The 15,860-nt window shown below is 42.9% G+C and overlaps 1 protein-coding gene across 1 annotated transcript in view; it reads left to right on the forward strand.

The window, feature by feature from the left end:
* The window catches only part of LOC140371099 (signal-induced proliferation-associated 1-like protein 1), a 45,397-nt gene extending 29,879 nt beyond the window's left edge, over nucleotides 1-15,518 (forward strand). Inside the window, exons 2-22 of the mRNA XM_072458400.1 lie at nucleotides 348-2,000; nucleotides 2,065-2,195; nucleotides 3,619-3,807; nucleotides 3,883-4,057; nucleotides 4,322-4,425; nucleotides 4,994-5,151; nucleotides 7,704-8,283; nucleotides 8,857-9,131; nucleotides 9,198-9,455; nucleotides 9,781-9,924; nucleotides 10,002-10,141; nucleotides 10,217-10,296; nucleotides 10,371-10,777; nucleotides 11,469-11,651; nucleotides 12,680-12,842; nucleotides 12,961-13,156; nucleotides 13,248-13,394; nucleotides 13,559-13,679; nucleotides 13,819-13,906; nucleotides 14,025-14,996; nucleotides 15,160-15,518. Coding sequence (XP_072314501.1) covers nucleotides 539-2,000; nucleotides 2,065-2,195; nucleotides 3,619-3,807; nucleotides 3,883-4,057; nucleotides 4,322-4,425; nucleotides 4,994-5,151; nucleotides 7,704-8,283; nucleotides 8,857-9,131; nucleotides 9,198-9,455; nucleotides 9,781-9,924; nucleotides 10,002-10,141; nucleotides 10,217-10,296; nucleotides 10,371-10,777; nucleotides 11,469-11,651; nucleotides 12,680-12,842; nucleotides 12,961-13,156; nucleotides 13,248-13,394; nucleotides 13,559-13,679; nucleotides 13,819-13,906; nucleotides 14,025-14,168 — 5,145 coding nt within the window. The 5' untranslated portion in view covers nucleotides 348-538 and the 3' untranslated portion in view covers nucleotides 14,169-14,996; nucleotides 15,160-15,518. The remainder of the gene's footprint in view (nucleotides 1-347; nucleotides 2,001-2,064; nucleotides 2,196-3,618; nucleotides 3,808-3,882; nucleotides 4,058-4,321; nucleotides 4,426-4,993; nucleotides 5,152-7,703; nucleotides 8,284-8,856; nucleotides 9,132-9,197; nucleotides 9,456-9,780; nucleotides 9,925-10,001; nucleotides 10,142-10,216; nucleotides 10,297-10,370; nucleotides 10,778-11,468; nucleotides 11,652-12,679; nucleotides 12,843-12,960; nucleotides 13,157-13,247; nucleotides 13,395-13,558; nucleotides 13,680-13,818; nucleotides 13,907-14,024; nucleotides 14,997-15,159) is intronic.
* The last annotated feature ends 342 nt before the right edge of the window (nucleotides 15,519-15,860 follow it).

Raw genomic sequence — 15,860 nt, forward strand, 5'->3', positions numbered from 1 at the left:
CTACAATGCCTCACTGCCAAATTGGCTTGATTTGTTCATCACCCACTTTTCAAATTAATTTAAAAGGGCCTTTTGCTTTTTGATGTGCAATTTGAATATTATACTAGATAAATTAGCAATTTAGCTATTGTTAAGTGTGTCAGGTGACAGCTGATCAAATATACTTAACTGACCCATAATGTACCACAATCACACATTGCACATACAAGTTATGTTTATTCAAAATCAAAATCGTACATACCGTTTCTTTTAATCAAGTATAAATATGCATTTTGACCTAATGAAAACCCTTGTGTAACATGTTAATCTTTCATGTAAAGTTTTTTCTTTCTTTCTTTGTTTTTCAGGCTTTATTTGGACATAAATATGACAAGTCATGAGCAGCACAGAAGACGGAGTATGCAGAATTGAAGGCAGAGGATGTGAACTTTCCAATCTCTGATTCAGAAAATTAACCTGCTCATGACGTCAGGGAGGACCATGTTCACCTGGAGGCAGCCATGTCTTTCTGAGTGCCTTTAGCTCTGGCACAGGGCTGATGACCAGTCTAAAGCTCCCACCAATGGAGCGTGCTGTTGGGGGCTCGGTCCCTGCCACTGATGAGTTTTACGCGCGCCATCTCCGTGTGGTCAATGGGGCTGCTGTGACCTCTCGTGGAGACGGTAATCACACCACTTTGAGCCCAGGAGTACCAAAAATGGGTGTAAGGGCCCGGGTGGCTGACTGGCCACCTCGAAAAGAAGTCACAGCACCAATGTGGAACTCCAGCACAGATTCAGAAAACTCTGGTGCCCTAATAAAAACTAATATTAAGTTAGGCCACATAATGAGTCCTCAGGACTCGTCAATGCTGCGTAACATTCATAACACTTTAAAAAACAGAAGTCAGACCCAAACCAACAACTATAGCCCTGACACCCATTACCTGGCCCCAGGAGAGCACCGCGGGCCCACGCACAGAAACCCCCGACAGAGACGTATACGACAGCGCAGCAACAGTGACATGGCTATAGGAGAGATGGAGGGTAGTGGGGACAGTGGGGATGAATGGAGTCCAGCAACAGGTGCCAAACTGTCCCCTTTTCACCGCAACTATGGTAGCACCTCCTCCATTGACCAGCATGGATTGTCTGGAGAGAGCTTCTTTGAAATGCTCAAGGGCTATCAAGAAGATGCGATCGACCAGCGAAGTCCTGCGCCTGACAAACTGGAGGACATACTGAATGTTGGGACTAAACAGGCCCTCATAGAGCTCCAGGAAGACGTTCCTGACAGTTTGTATTCCAAATCTAAAGACAAGCCCCCCAAGAGGCGTGCAAAATCAGAGACTGGAGGCGAGTCCATATTTCGGAAACTTCGGAATGTGCGTGGCGAGTTGGATTCACCTAGAGCTGGATCTGACGTAGATGAAAGCCGGACAGATGACTTGGGCCCAGCACCTAACCCTTGGTTTTGTCAGAAAGGTTTCGCTCACCACGATGTTCAGAGCATACTGTTTGACCTCAACGAGATTTCTCAGCTGCGTCAGACTGCGGGAAAAAGAAAAAACACCACCACAGGGGCATCAGCAGCTGCAGTGGCCTCAGCCACCTCCACCATCTCCTCCACCCACAGTCTGCCTTACAGCTCCCCCAGTGGGAGCCAAGAGGAGCTCAGCTCTAGAGACAGCCCTGGGCTGGACACAGGGGATGAACAGAGCAATGAGATGCTGCTGAGCTGTCCTTGCTTCAGAAATGAAATAGGCACAGATGTAAATGGACGGTGCCGGTTAGAAACAGAGGAAGTTGTGCATCAAGGACTAGTGAGCACTGCTGCAGTGACCAGTGGGGAAGGAAACTTGTATGAAACATCTGTGCCACCACACTGCACAAATGCAGGAGTTGCAGTACTAGAGGGTCCAAAAGAGGGTCCAGGCACTCTCTGCGACAAGGGCAAACAATACATTGTGGAGCATGTGGACTTGGGGGCAAACTATTACAGGAAGTTCTTCAATCTTAGTGGTAAGATTATATCAGTAATTGCTCATATATTCATCTTGTATTAACCATTTACTTTTTTGTATAGATCACTGGAACTACTTTGGTATAGATGAGACACTTGGGCCAGTAGCAGTGAGTTTGCGGAGAGAAAAGCAAGAAGAGGACAAGGAACATGGCCAGCAGTATAACTACCGCCTCATCTTCAGGACCAGCGAGGTTAGCAAAGTTTGTTACAAACTAACACCTACATCCGCCCTTTTCTGTTGGATAAATGATCAGGGTCCCTTAACTATTTGTAGTCTAAAACTGAGGATACTCCCACAATATGAAATCATGTTCTACATGGAGCAGTGGAGCAGGGTGATTATAAGTATTCATGCTAATGTATTCTCTAGTCTGCCTGTTAAATTAGTTAGTTGTGTTTACGTTTCATTATAGGCACTGGTACATCAGCTGAGTCCTAATGTGCCCAATAAGAACAATCATTGTTAACCCTGTAACAAGGGTGTACCCCACCTAAGGCCCAAAGTTACTGGAGTAGGCTTCAGTCACAGAAAATGTCGGGCCAAAGACACTCAGAGCTGAAGAATGTTGATGTTGTTGTTGTTGTTGTTTAAATGACAAAAGTAAAGGTTACAGGAAAAAGCCTGTGGGGATGTCTATTATCTTGAGCCATGAACTAACTTCTGCAAATGATACTGTTGCAAGGCTGAAAAACAAGATGAATGACCATGACAGAACAGGCTATGAACAAAAGAGCCATACCAACAACTTAAGCCAAGAGCTAAAGTCCACAAGCTGGTCCAGATCAACCAGGCCCAAGAATGGAGGCTAAGATCCCAGGAGAGACGGGTCAAAGACACTGCTTCAGAGCTAAAGGAGGAGAAACTCAGGCTCCAAACAACCAAAGGGAAGTCGTCTGATATTTGTACAATACGGTAGTAACAGACAAAGCCAACCTTAGACAGGAAGTCGCCTCTGCAAAAACCACCGTTGCAAGACTGAAAACCAAAACAGAACATCAGGACAAAGCAATGCAAGAGCTACAGAAAATGACATTAGATACTGATGTACCCAAGATCTCCACGAGTGATTTTGACAGTGGACGTGCCATCACGAGGGGCACAGAGCAGAAGGGCAACAGAGAGGCCTTGTCCCCCAAAAGAGACACTGCAACAATGTCCATCCAAACCGCTCTGGAGACGGTGATGAAAGAGCAGCTGTACCAGAAGGTGTAGGAGATGACCTCTAGGCTCTATGCGTCACAAGAGGAGGTGTGCAGCCTTAAAGTAGAAGGCTCTGAAAAAGAATGAGGTCCAGTGTGGACGCAGGCCGCATAAACCAGCAGACGTGAACGATGCCCTCAAAAGAATAGGCGTCTTACTAAAGGTGTTTGGCTTGATTTTGACGCAGTGGTCTGAACGTAGCATAAGGTCTAAAGCAATATCATCTTCTCTACTGTACTAGTACCTCTACAACAGCCCTCACAATAAAAAAAACAACAAAATACTTTTCTATGTTGAGGCATGTCATGTTTATGTTCTCCAGGTTCAAACTAAAGCGTCTTGATGCATTCCTTTCTCATTGTTTGTCCAGTTACATCACTTTTTAATTTCCCTCAATCCATCTTTCTATTCAGCTGACAACTCTACGAGGTTCAATTCTCGAAGACGCAGTGCCTTCCACATCTAAGCACGGCACTAGTAGGGGGCTGCCTGTCAAAGATGTGCTCGAGTACCTTCTCCCTGAACTGGACCTGTCCTGTCTTAGACTGGCTCTCAACACACCGAAAGTTACAGAGCAGTTAATAAAACTGGACGAACAAGGGGTATGAGGACGAGAGGATGAGTTGTTTCATCAGTGCCCTGTTTTTACAGTTTCTTAACATGTAACTATGTTTTAGCTGAGCTTTCAGGTGAAGGTGGGGGTAATGTACTGCAGAGCAGGCCAGAGCACAGAGGAGGAGATGTACAACAATGAAACTGCTGGCCCTGCCCTGGAAGAGTTTCTCCAACTCCTGGGAGAGAAGGTCCGCCTTAAGGGCTTCACCAAATACAGAGCTCAACTGGACACAAAAAGTAATTGCTTAACTCATACAAAGTATTACCTTGTGTAATGATGTAAATAGAATAAAAAAAAACAATGTCACTAAAAAGTTATAACAACGTCACTGTCAGAATAGGGAGTAGAATATTTAAGCATATGATTTCACTCTTTCATTTTGCCTAGACAGAGCCAGTCTTCATTGTCTAGTGGTCTGGACTAAAGAAAAAATACTTTCCCTGCTGTACACCAAATACACGTGTGAAAGACAATGGGTCTCACAAGTGTTTTTCCTACAGCGGATTCCACAGGCACTCACTCCCTGTACACCACCTACAAAGACTATGAGATCATGTTCCACGTAACTACTCTGCTGCCTTACACACCCAACAACAAGCAACAGGTAAAACTGAGCTCAGCTTCTATAGTGTTTGCCCAGTGTGAGGAAAGAGAAAACCCTATTGTTAAGATAAGATAAGATATTCCTTTATTGTCCCACATGGGGAAATTTCATTGGTGCAACGCAGGTAGATACAGAGGTAGATACAGAAGAACAGATCACTTATAGGAAGTCTGAAAAACACTTTCAGTAGAAGATCTCCTATAAACAAATAAAAACTCCCATAGACAAATAAATAAATAAATACATAAATACCATTGCATGTGATCCCGACAGTAATTGCACATGAATATGTGTCACGACAGCACATAGATTGCACATGAATTTCACAGTAATTTCACAGTAATTGCACATGAATTCCAACAGCAATTGCACATACGACAGAATTGCACATCAGTATTAGGTTAGGTCAGTAATGTTGATTATGTAATGTCAGTTATGTGAATGTGGTTGGCAAAAGACTTGATTCTAATTTAATTTTCATGATGGTTCCCAATACGCTGGATTTTATTGGTCACAAATGAATGTGCTGATAAACATAGATTTAATAAAATATTTGCTGTTTTTCTAGCTGCTAAGAAAGCGCCACATTGGGAACGACATTGTGACAATCGTGTTTCAAGAGCCTGGTGCTCACCCTTTCACCCCCAAGACCATCCGCTCACACTTCCAACATGTTTTCATCATCGTCCGCGTGCACAACCCCTGCTCGGACAATACATGCTACAGGTGAGTGGGAAAAGAAGGTTCATTCAAACTAGACCTCTTCATGGTATTAAAACAGTGGTATCTATTTGTCACTATTTCTGTGGCTCGTGTGGGATTTCAATATGTCAGACAAGAAAACTATTTAAGACGGTGTTTGAACTCCTGACCTAAGTTTCTATAGCTCTAAGCCACTTTGAGTGCTACAAGCACAGAGTTGTTGTTTTTTTGTGGGTAGATCGCATTAAGATAAAAGCATAGTCTCGAAGGCATTTCTGGAAAGAGATTTTTTTGTTCCCCGTTTGTTCTATTTTTCTACATTGTGTATGTGTACAATTTAATTTGATTTGGCCTGAATGAGCACGGACTTGAATGTAGAACACCTTTTCCTCCTGCTGGCTGATTGGTGGTGGTGCAAATATTAGCACACAACTTCTGCCCAACATGCACGGGCTGCATATTATATACACACAGTTGGTCCTTCTCACATGAACTCTAGCCTTTTCGTCTTACCTCTTTTTCATGCTCATTTGCACATTTGCACACGCACATACAACCCTGACTCACTAATTGACTCTGAGCCTTACTCTTCACAGTCACAAATAGAAGGCTTCCCATCTCCTCATCATCCACTGCCTGCCACTTTGCCTTTGGGCAGCAAGTGGTCTGAAGGAGTTAGTGCCATGAACATGAAGTGCTCTCCTCAGTCTGGCATACATGTGAGGGAGGAGGACTGTTCTGAGCAGTCCGGCAGTAGCTTAGTCTGAGGAGCGGACGAGTCAGGCCAGCCTTCTGTCCGCACCTCGCAACTGCGGCCAATTTAGGCCAATTTAGATCAAGACCTGTGTCACTTTGTTTGGGAACTGAGTGCACAGCCCAATACAAACCATCAACTCCCACAGTTGGATCTGTTTTTGCCAGAAGGATCATCTTTTGCTTCTTTGTTGAGAAAAGATTTTTATGGAAAAGGTGAAATGCTGGTTTTCCTGGTTTTGCCTCGCAGATGAAATTGAGAGTCGCGGGATACAGAATCCTTAAGGATAGTGCAGTTACTCCACCCATCTTACACTTTCCCAGCTTCGAGATTCTTCAGCTGCATTTGAATGTTGCCATTTAGATGCTGTATTTTTCTTGTGATGGGAGAGATCTGTGACTGAACACTCAAATGGAGCTTTTTGCAATGAAACTTTTTAGTGTTGCAACACTTTTGCAAAAATCTTCTTGGGGTGTAATTTTGTTGTGGAATTGGTCAATTTAATATGAAGACTGGAGGTGAGTTTTCAATTGCTTTGTTTTTGCAAATGTTTGAATGTTTTTTTTGTACTCTGTTAAAATAAATGATCAGTTATACTTTTTAACAATAAAAAAAAAAAAAAATGTTTACAAAAGTGCAAACATCAAAATGTTACATTTATTCATGATTACTGAGACCATGATCACATTGATCAACATGCCCAAGTATCACTCAAGTATCTGACTAGCGTCACAAAATCGAAGAAAGTACTGTTATGTCACTTACACAGCCAAATAAAATAAAAGAAACATTGGACTTTTAAATTGACATTCTCGCAGTATAAATAAAAAAGAAATAACTTAGTTTTGTTTCTAAAATCGTCATGATTATTATTTGTTCAGATCTTAGAATTATATTGTGACATATCGTATAGAATACATAATTTCAACATCCCGAGGAGTAACTTGAAAACAGTATAGTTTACATTGAATTATAACATTGTTGAGATGCATAGAATGTTTTCCTATTACTTTCACTCTCAGAAGCTCCTTTGTTTAAGAAATCAAGGCATGTGGATGCGCGGTAGCATCAACTCTGGCACACCAGGGCAGAGTTGTAGGGTGACGGCACGGGATTTAGCTTGTCAACTTTGATTGGATGTATAGTATTTATAAACCGGGTGAAGTCAGCCATGGTTTGCCACATTTCTGCTACAGGCAGTTATTTGTGTAATGGACTGGATGGAGAAGTTGTCAGGAGTGTCACATCCGCTCATCTAAAGCCATGTTGAGGTTCACACCCACAAGGCTACACTGTATACTGCCACTATATAGATTGTATACATGCATTAGTCTTTTAGTAGTAGGCTGTGGCCAGGATATGCTGCTAACTTCATGGGATTTACCTCGTCCTGTTTGAAATATTAACATGTTTCAATCCTTATTTAAGTTTCCCACATGCCACAGGTAAGACAATTTTACCTGTTTGCTTATTTATAGTAATTCAATTCTTGTGCAGTCATTGTGTTGGGCAGAATAGGAGCAGTGGCGGGTAACAGGAGCAGTGCATTGCCTCAAGGAATTTGTACACCCTCTTTTATACTTCTAAATGAAGGAGGTCAAAAGGAAAATAACCTCAAGCACTTAAAGGACCTCAAATGTCCTTTGTGGTGAAAAATATATTTTTTCCCCCAATAAAGTTATTGGTTTTGATTGCTATTATGTTTTTCTTATGTGTTGGATACGCTGTATGATGAGCAGTGATTTGCTTTCAATGTTATGAAATGTGCCTTTGTTCTATGGCAGCAAGGACTCATTATGATCTGTTTTTGTATTCAATTTAGTGTGGCGGTTACCCGTTCCCAAGACGTACCCTCCTTCGGGCCACCAATCCCTAAGGGTGTGACCTTTCCCAAATCCACAGTCTTCAGGGACTTCCTGCTGGCCAAAGTCATTAACGCTGAAAACGCAGCCCACAAATCAGATAAATTTGGTGCAATGGCGACACGCACACGGCAGGAGTACCTAAGGGATCTAGCAGAGCGTCACGTTACCAGTACTCCTGTGGAGCCCCCTGGGAAGTTCCCATTCATCTCTCTGGCACACAAGAGGCGGGAGAAGACTCGCCCGTACAGCGGGGCAGAGCTCCGGAGCCTGGGAGCGATCACCTGGCAGGTTCATGCTGAAGACCAAGTGGCAGGAGCTGAACGGGAATGCCTTTTGGCTATTTCCAATGACTTTATCATTTTGTTGGATCAGGAGGCCAAATCAGTAGTGTTCAACTGTGCCACACGAGATGTTATTGGATGGTCGACGGGAAGCCCAGCCTCTCTGAAAATCTACTATGAACGTGGGGAGAGCGTGTCACTGCGTTCCATCAACAACAACACAGAAGACTTTGGGGAGGTGGTCAAAAGATTGGAGGTCAGTGGGGCACCTCAGCTGCCCGAGATAGTATTTTTATTAGCACGCACCATCTGCTGTACCCAGAAGAGGTCAGTCGGCCAGAAAAAGAAACAGCTGATGACAGTTTTATTATTCAGTTTACCTGAGCCCATGTACATATAGACTGTATTTTAATTAAGTTATTTGAGTATATTTTTAATCCCCTTTTTAAAACTCTACAAACCCTACAAGTGGGTGGCATTTGAGTGAAATTAAACCAAATGCCACTACTACTGAGCCATTATTGTAGGCCTGGCCACCTAGCACTTTGCTGAAGTGATCATACTGAGTTTTTAAAGCTGTGTAGGTGTAGACCAGGCTTAGTTGTTGGTGGTTACCTAAATGTGTATTAGAGGCAGCAATGACTCACATTTGTTTATTTGTAGCTGTTTTTCATATGACCAATGCTATGTGGGTAGGCTGTGCAATGTTGTCTCTATAATACTGGTACTTTAAATTTAGCTGCACATTTTGGGTGGTCTACAATGGTGCTACAGTGCATCAACCTCTTTTATGTGATTTGTCTGCTCATGTACTGCCATCTCCCTGCAGCTTCTGACCAAGGGAAGCCAAACTACTGAGATGACATTGCGTCGTAATGCACTTGGTCAGCTGGGTTTTCACGTAAACTTCGAGGGCATTGTTGCAGAGGTGGAGCCCTATGGCTACGCATGGCAAGCCGGGCTCAGACAAGGCAGTCGACTGGTGGAAATCTGCAAAGTGGCAGTGGCCTCTCTGTCCCATGAGCAGATGATCGACCTGCTGCGCACCTCTGTCACTGTCAAAGTGGTCATTATCCCACCACATGAGGACTCCACGCCGCGGAGGTAAACTACAAGACTTCATCCGCATATCTTGTACAAGTTTTATGGTAATTTTATTCAATCTAACAGAGGATGCTCTGAAATCTACCACATGCCACTAGTGGACTACAAGAACCACAAAGAGGGCATGCCATATGAATTAAAGTTTCCTTTCCGCCCTCCAAACAACAACAACACTAAGTGGCCTCGCACCACCTCCTCCAGCCCACAGACCCGTACTTCTGGCTCAGGGGGTACTCTCATCAAAGCTCCACCTCCTGACTTCAGTAACTCTGCTGCCATGCCCCGCAGTGTGTCCAGTGATGGAAGACCACTCCACCCCACAAGGTGGCCTTCTCTTCTCAACTTTTTCTTATGTTTTCGACAGTGTAACAAATGTGACAAAAATAGATATTTCCCAGCATCAAAGTGAGGGAACTATCAAGCACCTGTGTGTGTAAAATAAAGAGAAAGCTTGTAGAACAAACCCACAAATAGAAAATACGCCTAAAATTGAACTTTTGTATCGATATCTTGATATTGAAACAATAATAATCTATGCGGGATTTTAAACGGTTAACATTTTAACAGTAATAGGCGTAATAGGTGCTATAGTCAATAACATCAAAATGTGTATGTGTGTACACACTACTTACTTTCTGATTCATCTTAGATATTCTCCTGGGAATGACAACTATGCTCTGGCTTGCTCCATTGTGATGGGTCGCACAATGCACAACACAAACTCTCCTTCCAACATATCCTACAATGAGACCATGGGCTCCAACCACTGGAGACAAAAAGCAGGGCCAGACGGGTAAGGTCATCAACCTTTCACTTAAACTTGAATATATTATGTTCAAGATTCAGACTTGATATTAATCTGTGTTTTAGGTTAAATAACAACAACTGCCAGACTTCAGTATCATCTACTCGACTAGTAGCAGGTGATGGGGTCAAAGTAAGTTCTGGTGTTGTTTGGACACGACAGGGAGAAGTAGAGACGGGTCGGCTACTAGACAAAAACACCGGGGGTGAGCTTTTTTACACACTGATACTATCATTGATTGCTAACATTTACCTGATGCTTTTAACTTTGTTTTCTGAAGACCCTGTGATTATAAAGGGACCCATTTCCAAGCTTCAGTCTGAGCATGGGTGTCACATGTCTCCCAACAAAAATATTAAGGTGAGTTGTCCATCTGAAGCAGTAATCCAATCCATTCGTCTCATTGTATAAAATCAAATAAACTTGTCAAACAGGATGGTCCATATTCATCCAGCCAGTCCAGCAGTAACACACTGTCGAGTAACGCCTCCAGCTCTGCCCACAGTGATGAGAAGTGGTATGAGGTGGGTTCGCGCTCCGGTGTACGAGGAGAACTGGAGCTCAACAGCTACCTCCAGGGAGCCTCCACTGACAGCGGCATCGACGCCACCTCCTTCACCGCCACACAGAGCAGCACAGCCTCCTCTACTGGTGGCTTCAGGGCCAAGGAGAAGGGCCCCTGGCAGGATGAGGCATCGAGCGGTCAGAGGAATACGGACTCTTCCCCTTCTCCAGACTCTGTACTCACGGTCAGAGGCAGTGAGACCCAGGCTAAGAGTCCGTCACCCTACCCCCTACATCTTGAGACATACAGCCTGAATGACATCTCCACCCTACCCAGGTGTGCTGCTAATTCTGTTCCTTTCAGCGGGCGCAGGCAGCTCAGGAATTTCTGCCCTTACTTCAATGTTAAATAGACAGTGATTCATTGTAGTCCCAACATAACTTGTACCGAGCCAGATGGAAAACTCCAAAGCTATGCTGTTTTGGCATGAACAAAGACAGAATAGAAAGGATAGGAACAAATATTCATGCACGCCTATATTTGTGAGCCTGGTTTGTTGTATTTTTACCGTCACCTGGTATTCATAATAGAAAGAGCGTGCTTGAAGATTGAGAAATGCAAACTGTGTGCTCAGCATCACATCCTGTCTTCTCCAAACCCCATTTCCTTTGACTGAACTGAAGGCTTTGCTCTCTATTTTTTTTTAAACATCTAGAAATAACTGGCAGTTGTTTGAACATTCAGCTGCCTATTTCTAAGTATATGTTTTTGAAAGAAGTAAAAGTGAAGTGCAAGGACATATTCTTCTCTCTTATACTGAGGCATCCCATTCTTGGCATACAGAGCAGATTTAGCAGGCCATGTTCTGACGGATCTGTGGGGTTTGCATGTTGTATTATGGTCTCCTCCTTTGAAGCTAGTTAATCTCCTCTGTGTATTGTTCTTTTCTCAGTTTGACATTTACATAAATATCAAAGTGCTGTCTGCTGCGTCCTCCGAATTCACACATTTCTAACTATTTCCTCAGCCATAGTCCGTTGGGCCAAGTCAGCAGGTCCATGTCCCCTGAGGAGGAGCCCACCTCTCCTACATGCCTGTCTCCGGGAGGCAAGAGCTTCTACCCACGTCAGGGAGCAACATCCAAGTATCTGATTGGCTGGAAGAAACCTGGCGGAACTGTCAATTCTGTGGACTTTGGCAGCACTAGGAAGTAAGTATGTGAGAAACTGGGAAGCTGTGCGTTAAGCAGAGATTGATATTGTGGAGGAACGCTCAGCTCTGCAGGAGAACAATGCCTGTTGTCAGTTCTGTTGATGTTTAGCTAAAAGGGAGTACGTGCTCTTGGATACTACTTGATAAAACCTAATCAACACTGCCATCATGTGGTCAATAAGAATAGTGGTTCTTAGTTGCGATGCTCAGCTAGAAGAGGAAGATGGCTCCATCAGGGCTCAGCAATTAATCATATATTGAAGAAACTGTAATTCATGTTTTTAATTGACGATGTGAAACTTTGCTAAATTTAGGTTTATTATTGAGGTTTTCTTCTGACTTTCTTCTAAGAAAAGCAAGGTTTTACTGCATCGTGCATGTGGCAGGGGAGTGAATAAACAGTAACACGGATTAATTCAATTTATTTCTGTAAATCCCAAAATCACAACAGCCATTGCCTCGCAGGGGTTTCCAAAATTGTTCAATTTACCAGGAGAAAGTTAGAATATCACACAATGTAACAGACATTGATCAAAAAGAGAGAAGCGGTTCAGCCAACGTTCACAGGAATTAAGCAAATGGAGAACTTTCCCAGAGCATCCCCTGTCCTTGGAGCCTCCTTCTTACTGGGAAAGATAAAACTACAAAAACCCTGTGGGAAAAAGTAGAAACCTCGGGAAGGACCACAATGAAGGAGAGATCCTACTCCCATGGAAGGACAGGCTGCAGATAGTCCAGGACGGACGCCCTTCCAATTGCAGAAAATACTCAACAATTGGAAAAGTAAAAAAGAAACATATCAAATAAACTTTGTTAGGTTTCATAGGTCGTCTGTGCAAATGTTACCATTGTTTCAAATGTAGGACACGAAATATTGTCTTATAATATTTTCAGTCAATCATCCATTCACTGTTGCTGGCCTAGGTGTATTATTGCAATAAATTACATATTGTCTTTAATCTCTTTTTTTTGTCTGTTCTGTTCAATTGTGACCTAACTATTTATATGTGTCTTCTTTCCTTCAAGATGGCACCAGAGTGATGGACTCTTAGGTAGTCAGCCCCAGCTAAGGGCTAATCTACGTGGAGCGCAGTCCCCACAAAGACATACTGCCAAGTCAAGCCTGGAAGAAGATTTAAAAAAGCTCATCACACTAGACAGCCCCCCTCCCATGACTAGTGAAGAGCAGGTAAAGTGGAATATTATTGTGAACCACTACAAGAAACAATGGAGAGAAATCAGTAGTCAATGAAATTACTTTAGGTACTATTCACATGTTGATGCAGACATTTTGTTTGTTCCCCAAGCCCCTGTTCCCAGGCCCTACCCCCGGCCGCCGCTCCCTTCAGAGGACGGTATCAGACGAGAGCATTTACAGTGGCCAGAGGGAGGCCTCCTCCAGTGCACAGAGGGACACTCCCATTGACCTTCTGTTCAGCTGCTCCACAATGCCACGCTCACCCACTGCTCGAAATGGGAGGCGACAGTCGCACAAGTCTATGGGTATTGCTAGATACTAAAATAATGATTCAGATACATTAAATTTTTCTTTGTGACAATTTTCATCATGTTTTTATTGTGGTCCTGCCTTCAGGAGACCTGTCCAAGGCTGACAGCAAGGAGGAGCAGGACAAGATAAATCAGCAAGCAGAGGATTCTGTGCTCATGCCCCTGCCTGACTCCGGGGCAGATAGTCCTCTGGACTGGGCCCACCTGGTGGACGCTGCCAAGGCCTTTGAGGGTAGGCTAGATAATCGTCATCACATTTCAATTTGTCTTTTGAAACGTTTATTACTGACCAATATTAGACGTATTACCCCACAAGATGGCGCTACAGGACTTTTATTTTATATATAACAGTTAGGATTTACTTTCTGAATGACATTTGAACTGTTTTCCAAACAGAACAGCGGCTGGTGTTCCTGGCAGCTCAGGAAGAATGTGTTCTGGCAGAGAGCATGGCCAGCAGCAGCACCCCACAGCAGGCTGAGCCTCAGGCAGCTCCTCTCAGACTGCCACCACCTGGGTAAGAGGTCACTGAGTCACTTATTAATACCCAAACTGACCACATACTGAGTCAATAATTACACACATGTACACAGCCAAACACCATTACTGGAGTAGCTTTAGATTTACCAAGTCTACTGGTTTGTTTGTGCTCACAGTGATATTAATGACAGTCCAGCCTGTCTTCTGGGTAAGGTGACCCAACTGGAGTCTATGGTGAGGTTGCTTCAGGATGATCTAAAAAAGGTAAGTCAACAGTTAACAAATCATGTGAACAGATCTAAGCTGCTTTTTTATGTGAATGCAAGTGAGTCATGTGTTAAAGTGAGAACATACTAATATTGTTCTACTTTGTTACTCCTAGGAGAAAGATGCAAAGGCATCACTGCAAATGCAGGTCCAAAACTTGCGTGAGGATAACCATCGTCTCCTGGAGGAGTCATACAGTGCTTCTGCCAAGCTCAAAAAATTCACAGAGTGGGTCTTCAACACCATAGACATGAACTGACACGCACACCACTGTGAGCCTAATCACTTCTCAAGCTCATCTGAAACCTCAGTGTTAACTCTACATGTCCCATCAAAGATGTGGGACTTGAACCAGTGCCAACATTAAGTCTTCTGCCATACTGTTTATTCTATGTAGTTTGAACAACAGTGTTTTGGGCCATAAAGGGGAATGACTAGTCCTGGCATGTACTACCTTCCCCTCACTGAGTCATGTACTGTCCTCCTTCAAAGTCCTAGACCTAATTACAAGGTTACAAGCTAAGCGTCATTTCAGTGTGTCAAGAAATAATTTCAATCCTTCAGTGTTAATAGCACTGACTATTTTTATTACAACTCAAATGATAACGTTATATTAATTAGATATGTCCATATACTGTGTGATCACAGTATGGCTGCACAGACAGACTCTTTAAATATCACACACTTTACACAATGTAAAGCCTATAGCATCTGTGTGTATTTACTGTGTAAAGATTGTACTAGGCTGTGAAATTTCAAAGGGTTATTGGAACTGTACAGGGCTACTGCTCATATGCTAAAATATATTATAAAAACAAAGCGTTAAAGGTGCCACTGAGTTTAAGATGTGTAAATAAATACATTACGTATTTTCTTTTTATGGAAAAATATTTATGACAAAATGGCCAAGAAAAGGGATTTAAATATCTGCATGTAGATAAAACCAAAAATATGGATTATTGAGCCAAGAACTGACATGTAAAATGCTACATGGAAATAACCTTTATTCAGTCCATAGCATGCTCGAAGTCCAACATTTTTTATCCTATATCTGCTGGGTGCTTGAAATAGAGGGTGGAAAGTACAGGTCGGTGTAATCCCTCATTCGTCCAGGAGTGTTCCATTGTAGAAAAATGTTCAGTTGTAGTCATCTGGACTCAGATTTAGAAAAAACTACACATTTCGAGTGAGTCCAGATGACTACAACTGAACATTTTTCTCCAAACCTTTTTCTACGGTGGAAAGTACAGTATGTATGAGTCTGAAACCACTACAGTGTTTCCCTGTAGTGTGTTAACTCATAGCCCATTTCCATCAATGTGTCATTGTTCATGTCAGATACTGTGCAGGTGTAAATAGGCAGAGATTTAATCATAAAAAAATTGCACCTTCATTCTTATTTTGTATGATTATTTTGGGATGTATTTTTGATGCTTTGTAGCCCGGGGAGGAGTGAGAAGGTAAATAATACAAGAATAGAATGGGACTAGACCATGAGCTGGACTCGAAAAATGAGTCTTAGAGCTGTACCGTTGCTGTTAAAACATGTTTCCATTGAGCTGTGATGTGTACAAATGTGTATATCTATTAAAGACATTTTGTTGGTCTACATTTTCACTCTGGGGTATTTTTGGTTCTTCTGACACAGCTCCGAAAGTAAACCGATACCTGTCCGTGTCCTGCAATAATTCCTGCTATTATTTGTGATTAACAGGCAGTTGCCGTTTTTCCATTTAGCCCTGATTACACAAGACCTTTGGGCCTGACAGTGGAGAACAGAGCGGGGCAGATTGATGGATGAGTGTTTCCTGAGGGAGATGTCCCAGTGAGAGATGAAGAGTTCTGGAGAGTAGTGACTGTCAAGGCCAGTGTGGAGGAAAACCTCTACACCTAAACGCCTGGCCAATCCTAACACATATCCTAGAAATAAACTGACAAAGACAGTTCTTTC

Source organism: Eucyclogobius newberryi, unplaced genomic scaffold (assembly GCF_026437365.1).
Source record: "Eucyclogobius newberryi isolate DKJ021-1_F unplaced genomic scaffold, fEucNew1.0.hap1 SCAF_21, whole genome shotgun sequence".
NCBI lineage: Eukaryota > Metazoa > Chordata > Actinopteri > Gobiiformes > Gobiidae > Eucyclogobius > Eucyclogobius newberryi.